This window comes from Diabrotica virgifera, chromosome 2 (assembly GCF_917563875.1).
Source record: "Diabrotica virgifera virgifera chromosome 2, PGI_DIABVI_V3a".
Classification (NCBI taxonomy): domain Eukaryota; kingdom Metazoa; phylum Arthropoda; class Insecta; order Coleoptera; family Chrysomelidae; genus Diabrotica; species Diabrotica virgifera.
The window spans coordinates 7,527,789-7,536,481 of record NC_065444.1 but is presented as its reverse complement, the minus strand read 5'-3'; the positions used below and the strand labels follow the sequence as shown (position 1 = coordinate 7,536,481).

Sequence of the window (8,693 nt, the reverse complement as noted above, 5' to 3'; positions counted from 1 at the left end):
CAAAACTAGTGTCAGTTTGATATTAAGCTAAAGAAAGTTGTAACACAACTTGAGATATAACAAAGCACCTACAATAAAATCACAGCCAAGAAACAGTTCGATAAATGCATGAACAATGATCTTACCCACGACAGATCCATTGAACGAAGGATCGTCAAATAGGGGTGGAGAGAGTGGCAGGTGAGTATAGGCGAGCGGCACAACCCAACTTAAGGCTTAGAAATCGAAAAAGCGACCATGATAGGTGAATGGCAAATTTTGGTTATTCTTTATGTTTTCGAGGTCGCTAAATCCCAATGTGTAAAGTTTATTTTTATCTAGAGTTGGTGGAACATGTTCAAAAATCAAATTTTATGCAAAAATGCGAAGAATTAATGTTTATGATTTTTTATATTTACCTTGCTGCATCTTTGGTCTCTGTAAGTATTTCCTTTTGATAATTTTACTGTATCATCTTTAAAGAATTTAGATACCAAAGAGATTTGTTCCATATGTTTAAACAAATGAAAAGAGAAGCTAATAATTTTTAAACAATTTGTCGTCAGATTTCGTTAGTTTCATGTTTACTTAAAAAAGTTGGGTGACAAACTTTTTAGTTTGTAATTTTAATCAACACAGCATTACAAATTTTCAGAAGTTTTCTGGAAAATTACAAGTCAAAATATGCAATAGGAAAAAAGTTATGTGACTTTATAGACGAGTGGCACTCCCCCAAAAAATGCTTATTTCTCGAAATACTGATCACGGTGTGGTGAATGGCTAATTTTGATCAAATTCTGTTTTTGATGGTGCTAAAAACGAGAATGAGGTTTATTTTGAATTTTAAATGGGGGAACATTGTCAAAATCGCAATTTTACGCAATTAAAATATGCACCATTTTTTTTCTATAAAAAATTTTATTCTTTATGCTCTATGTTTTAATATAAACTTAATTAAAAAGCTAGATTTCAAATTTTGTGACTCAACTTTTACGATTAAACTTTGCAATTCAGGAATCTGCACCTTTTTTACTTACAATTCATAACTTTTATTATAATAAAACAGGGAGATTGAAACAGGTCCCATTGTCTCAAGAAAGGTAAGAGATATATGGTGTAACAATTTCAGAAAAACATATTAAAATGGAACAGAGTTGTGGCGCGTTAAAGGTAAAAAAGGGGATTTCTTTTTTTTATTTTTAGGGTAAAATTGCAACTTTGACAATGTTTCCCCATGTAAAATTCAAAATAAACCTAATTTATGTTTTTAACACCACCAAAAACATAAAGTATAATCAAAATTAGCCATTCACCACACCGTGGTCAGTATCTCGAGAAATAAGCGTTTTTTAGGGTGTGCCGCTCGTCTGTAAGGTCACATAACTTTTTTCCTATTGCCTATTTTGACTTAAAGTTTTCCAGAAAACTCCTTCATGAATGTCACTTAACTTTTTAAGTAAACATGAAACTGACGAAATCTGACGACAAAATGTTTAAAAATTAACAACTCCTCTTTTAATTTGTCTAAATATTTTGGAGAAATCTCATTGTTACCTAGATACTTCAGTAATGACACAGTTAAATTTTCAAAAGGAAATATTTACGGCGACCAAAGATACAGTGAGGAAAATTGGAAAATTCATCAAAATTGAATGTTTGCATAAAATTTGATTTTTGAACATGTTCCACCAATTCTAGATAAAAATAAACTTCATATTCGGATTCGCGACCTCGAAAACATAAAGAATGACAAAAAATTGGTCATTCACCTTAAAGTTGATTTTCGTGGTTGGTATAACGTAATTTTAGGGGTTGCTGCCGCTCGCCTACCTAGTAGTACCTCATCTTTGTTCACGTGTAATTGTTTAGGCGCGTTTTCTCTTAGCTGTGATTAGATTATAGGTCATGAGAGAAAAGTGTACCCCCTATTTAGATAGGCAAAATACCCTCACACCCAGGATTCTGGGAGTGAAGCCATTTTGTCTATCTTAACGGGCGTACCCTTTGTAAACGAGATGTATCAACAAAATAACCACTAATGTCTCTACGGAAGTACTATGTAAAGTCTTCTCTTTTCACTTGTGCCCATCCACTTTTGCAGATAAGTACTTTCGCTCTGTCCCATGCCCTTTGCAGACGATTCTGTTTTGTCGAAATCATTTTTAGTGTCTCAAAAATGCAACAAACATGAAATTTCAAGTTTCTAAGGCACCTTTTCATGGTTTTTAGGAATTTTGAGTAACGTAATCGTCAGAACTAGCAGACATGCGTCATTTTGTAAGAATAAATTAAATAGGATCATATGGCAAGCAATACATCATTTGACTTATGCCACTTAGTATATTTTATTTATTCCGTTGGTGGGTGTGTTGACGGAAACAATTATATAGAATAATATTAATTAAAACGCAAACAATTGTCAATAATATACTTATTTATTTTTGGGTAAACAAGCGTGCTTCGTTTATTATCTTGTAAGGGTTTTGTTGTTTTAGCGAGGGTGTGTCTGAACCGCGAGCCTGGTGTGTTGATACTGCGAGACCACCACACTCTATTATGTCACCATGCTTGCGGTTTTACAATATGGCTAGAAAGGCAATAAATTAATACATCTGCGTTTTAAAAGATGAGAACCTTTCTGTATTTTAATAAGTTGACATAAAGAGCGTGGCAATCTGGCCTCGAAATCTATTAGTGTTTCCTTGAAAAAAACATTAATTTTATATAATCTGCTTAGGGATACATTTCGTTTCTTAAACTTAACGGCCCTCGTTGGCATATGGTTTGTATATTAAATGTGAATTTTAAATGACTAATGTTATTTCGTTTTGAGAAAAGTTATTAAAAATTTAGCAAAAATAGTAATTATAGCGTATCGCTATATATTCCTAGATTTTTGTGTGATTCTATCGCGCTGTTTTAACCTAGCAACCATTCACTTTCAATTGGCACAATGTCATTACAATACGGAATTCCAATAATTATTTTGTGCTAGCCTTTAACACTTGAACAGGTCAAGTCTAATATTTTCCATATTCTGAGAGAATTCTTGTATTTTTTATTAATATCTGTCAAAAATAACCACGCCATAGCCATTTTTCTTACATGACAATATACATATAACATGTGATAAATAATTCGAATCTTGTACCATTCTTTATGCCCATAAAAACAAGAAATAATTATTTGTTACTGACGGATCACATGTCATATTAAAAAAATGCGATGACGTCATATTTTGACAGATGGCAATACATAAACAAATTAACTCTATAGACTTATTCGCGCAGCATGACCGGAATGTATCTAGAACTTACCCAGAGGGAGAACGCCTGCGCATTGGGTGTTCAGAGGGAAAAATTCGACCTTTTTGTAATGCGCAGGCGTTATCCCTCTGGGCAAGTTCAGGATGTGCTGCACGAATAGACCTTATGAGAATGTAGGAAACTAAAAAAATAAATTAACATCTTCGATAAGATTCTGTGTCGACACGCTTTAATTACTATTTTTGCTAATTTTATTTTTTAATAACTTTTCTCAAAACGGTCATATAAAATTCACATTTAATACACAAACCAGATGCTAAGAAGTTTTACGAAACGAAATGTATCCTTAACCATATGTTTTTGGTGTGTTCAGTTTAACAAACTGAATTCCCCATAAATTAATTACCTTATCAGACCTTATGTCAACGCACTTTGGAAATGCATTCGAAGACATTTCTGAAAACTACAGAAAGGTTCTGAGCTTTTAAAACGCCAGATGTAGTAATTTATTGCCTTTTCTAGCCATATTGTAAAACCGCAAACATGATGACTGTGTTCTGGTCTCTGCAGTATCGTCACGGAAGGCAGGCAGTTCAGACGCCCCTTCGCTGTCCTCAAACAATAAACAACCCTCTTACGAGATGAATAAGCACGCTTTTTAACCAAAAATAAAATAAATATTACTGTTCGTTGTTTACACTTATTTTTAATTGATTCCGTTAACACCCGCCATCGGAACAATTCTATCAATTAAGAAGATTGCCAAATTATTAGGAGCAGTCCATACTTTTTTTTATCAAGTCGACATTTAAAACAACCCTGCTAAAAAATCTAGGAAGATATTCCATATGATTCCAATTATCGCCAAAATAGAGCTCGTCCGTCAATTTTAACAATTATGCCACAAAAAAAGCATGAATCATCATAAAAACTATGAACTAAGGCACTTAGTCAAAAATTTATTCATTTTAATTTTAGGGTTGAAAAAATAGTGGGGAAGAATTTAGACATTGTATCTAGAAATGAATGTACGCCCCAGTCTCATTTTTACGCCAAAAAATTAACACAGTGTGTTAATCCATCCGGCCTACCCATCTGACCTAACACCATTTGATTTTTATCTGTTCTCAAGGTCAAATATGCATTAAAAGAAACCAGACATTGCCATTTAGACACGAAACGACACTTCATAAAACATTTCCATCACTATTTCGAATAAAATCGAATGATAAAGGAACAGTAACATGCTGAAGAAAATAAACTATGAAATAAATTAAAACATTATTTACAGCATCAATTCTTTTATTTTGTGCAAAATGTATTAAACGCTCCTACCTACTGGCCTGACCGAACAGCATGTGAGCTTTATCTGTTCCCAAAGTCACATATGTATCAAAAGGAACACTATTTTAGACTTTAGACCATTTAAACAGACATTTAATGAAGCACTTTTCGAATAATGAATTTTAAATGAACAAAGAATACTTCTTCAAATAATGAAGAATTATCATCGACCATTACAGTGGTAAAGTAACGACATATTGTTGGGGAAGAAAATAACTACTATTTCAATCAAAACAAAATTATTTAGAGCAGTGGTGGGCAAACTTTTTTAATGGGGGGCCACAAAGTTCAAGAAATTCTATAGGAGGGCCAGAAAGGAGAATTGCATTTTGTGTTAAAGCTATATTTATACTATCCATGTCTATGGACCCTCGGCGGGCCATACTTTACCCCTTACTGATTTAGAGAATCGGTCCCGTTATTTTGCGCCACATCTCTTCTTTCTCTACCTAACAATAGAACTAATATAACTAAAACAGTCTGACAGCAATTCATGCTCTCTAAAGCACCAATGTGTGCATTCGGGCTCTGAATTGAAGTTTGAAATGAACATACATTTTAAATTAAAGAGGAAAATAATGCACAGTTCGATTTGTATCTCACAGAAATTTACAAATGGTACTGTAATCCCCTAACAAGAATGATATATGACAATAATTTCGGTCTGTTGTACAGATTTGTACCAAATGTATATAAAATAAAGATCTCCTTGATATAAGGGTGAATAAAACACTAAACTATTTAGTCTATCAAGTTATAAATTCATACACAATACAGTTACTTTCACAAATGACGACAAGATTAGTTATCCTCTTAGATCTTCATCATCAATATCTTCCAAATCTTCATCGGACATTTCTTCTTCCTCTTTTTCTTCTTGCTCTTTTTCATCTTCATCTTTTTCATCTTTCTCTTTATCTTCTTCCTCTTTTTCATCTTCCTCTTCTACTTCTTCCTCGATGTTCTCTTCCTTTTCTTTTACAGGTTTTTTAGTTTTCGTCTTTTTCTTTTCTTTTTTCTTTTGTGAGGTACTTGTTTCTGATTCTTCGCCTGTGATATGGACTTCTTCCTCTTTTTCATCTTCCTCTTCTACTTCTTCCTCGATTTTTTCTTCCTTTGCTTCTACAGGTTTTTTAGTTTTAGCTTTTTTCTTTTCTTTTTTCTTTTGTGAGCTACTTGTTTCGGATTCTTCGTCTGTGATATGGACTTCTTCCTCTTTTTCATCTTCCTCTTCTACTTCTTCCTCGATTTCTTCTACAGGTTTTTTAGTTTTAGCTTTTTTCTTTTCTTTTTTCTTTTTTGAGCTACTTGTTTCGGATTCTTCGTCTGTGATATGGACTTCTTCCTCTTTTTCATCTTCATCTTCTACTTCTTCCTCGATTTCTTCTTCCTTTTCTACAGGTTTTTTAGTTTTCGGCTTTTTCTTTTCTTTTTTCTTTTGTGAGCTACTTATTTCGGATTCTTCGCCTGTGACTTCTTTAACTGTTGACACGGGTGCCATACGGGGTTTGGGTATTCTGTAAAATTCCTCGTCGTCTGAATCTTCTCTGTAATTAACTGTCCTCGATCCTCTTTGCCTTGTAGATCGGGTAGAAACTTCAGGTACTGGTTTTGGTTGGTCATCGCTGTCTTCATCAATTAACCTGTCGTGTCCTAAGATTAAAAAAAAATTATTTTACATAGAGCTGAAAATGCAATAGATGATTACACTTTTATAAAAAAGAACTTTTTATAATAAAACGTTTTTATTATTTATAGGACCCAATATAAAATTATAAATTTTTTGTTGTTTCAATTTCTATGTCATAAAAGAATTTTGTAATTGACTTTAAACTCATATAAATTAAAGAAAATATTTAACACACAACTTAAAGGGAAATATTGGAAATTATTTATTCATCAAAATATATTTCATAAAATTTTATGTCTATTGCCTACTTGGTTTTCAAATTTAATTTGGAATTCCAGATCCACTACGAGGTGCTATATGGCATTTTGGGTAAGCAAACAAGCAATTTGATTCAACCCAGCCTGCGAGACTTGTTCACTCCTAAAAAAATAACGTCCGGGTGCAACAATTCATTGGAGCGGGGTGTATTAAATCGTGTCATACAGGAATCACTCCACCACGCTCCAATGCTCCAGACCATCCCTTTCCCCCTATAGCCGCCATAGGTGGATTACTAAAGGAGTTAAAAATACTCGTCGGCGCAAGAGTAATGTTACGACCTAACATTAATGTCGAAAAAGGACTAGTTAATGGGGCTATGGGTAACATTGTTGAGATTGTGTGGCCTATATATCGCTGTGATCAAATGTATATATATCCACAAACAACATATTTAATCATCAAATGTCAAAAATACTTAAAAATTAAGACAAAAAAGTTATGCAATAAAATAACCGTTAACCTACCCAAAATGGACGCATATGACTGGTACTAGAATGTCGCAATAGGGAACTTGCATAAAATTTTAAATTCGAAAAAACTGTTATAAATCACAACAGAACATAATTTAAAACATGTATCAAATATTAAAAAGTTTTGTTTGGCTTTCGTTTGGCCCCTAAAGATGATTAAAAATTCAAATTAAAACAGGTGGTCCAAAACGCGTCGTGACGTCAATCGTTTAAATTATGTTTACATTCTTCCAAAAAAGTAAACAAAATTTAAAATTAGACATTATAAACGTCAGCAGAAAATACAATGTAACCTCACAAGTGTTTTTGATCGTTTGAACTATTTTAAATGTCATTTAATAGTGTCAGTGTCAAAACGAATGCCAAACCTAATAGGGAACTTGCACATTTTTTTTTTGGCTTAGACTTACCGTCATACTGCCAGACACATAAGGAATACAAGTTATCAAGTTATACAAAACAGGTTTAAAACAAAGATAACAACTAAAAGGTATTAAGTAACACTAAGCTTAACAGCTAAAACAACTAACTACCAAAGGTATTAATTAAAAATGTTTAAGGGAATTATAATGATAATTTGCTGTCTTTTAAAAAGTTATTTAAAGAGTTGTATACATCTACAGAACCAAATGATAATAAATATAGTATATTCCAAGGAGTTGCTACTTTACATTTTAATAAATCATTTATTAATTTAGATGAGTAAATTGTATTTTTAGAACAACCAAAAAATATATGATCTAAATTACTTTCCTCTTCACAATGCTCACATTTATCATTATCCAAAACCTGTATTTTAAATAAATGCTTTGGATAACATGCGTGCTCGAATCGTACTCTAATAATAGAAGTTATGTACTTTCTAGAAGCTCTACAAGACTTGTACCAAGGAAATTTGGGAATATCGGGCTGAATTAACGAGTATCTATTTTGATTCACAAAAGAGTATTCCTTCCACTGGTAGCTCCACTCCATATTTTTTTATTGCATAATAATATTCAGTTTCCTTTAAAAATAAGATTTCCAAAATTTCACGCCTTAAAACCTCATAATAACAGAAGTACAAATTTAAAATCTATATATTTTTTTTGTTTTCTGGCCTTGGTTTAGAGAACCTTTAGTCAATTTAAAATAGTTCAAACGATCATTCACTTGTGAGGTTACATAACTGTATTTTCTACTGACGTTTATAATGTCTAATTTTAAATTCTGTTTACTTTTTTGGAAGAATGTAAACATAATTTAAACGAATGACGTCACGACGCGTTTTGGACCACCTGTTTTAATTTGAATTTTTAATCATCTTTAGGGGCCAAACGAAAGCCAAACAAAACTTTTTAATCTTTGATACATGTTTTAAATTATGTTCTGTTGTGATTTATAACATTTTTTCGGATTTAAAATTTTATGCAAGTTCCCTATTGAGGAAATCGATTTATCTTTAATCTTTGGAAGATAGATAAACGTACTAGTTTTCGTTTTTCTAAATAGAAGCGCTCTGGAGATATTTATGAAAAACTAATTGCAAGACGCCATATTTAAAGGGCTCTAGCTCCCTTAAAACTCGATATATTCATATAATAGCAGTTAAATATTGCATTGTTAACTAGTTCTGAGTTACTCTGAAAATTTCAGGTGCCTAAATAGCCTAGAAGTATGTTTAAATTGGATTACAAAATTTGC

General features: G+C 32.4%; 1 protein-coding gene across 1 annotated transcript in view; it reads right to left on the bottom strand.

Annotated features, from left to right (window-relative positions):
* Positions 1 to 306: 306 nt before the first annotated feature.
* LOC126879425 (nucleosomal histone kinase 1-like) overlaps positions 307 to 8,693 on the bottom strand; it is a 29,952-nt gene continuing 21,565 nt past the window's right edge. The window contains exon 7 of the mRNA XM_050642437.1: positions 307 to 6,242. Within this exon, the coding sequence (XP_050498394.1) occupies positions 5,395 to 6,242 (848 nt within the window). The 3' untranslated portion in view covers positions 307 to 5,394. The remainder of the gene's footprint in view (positions 6,243 to 8,693) is intronic.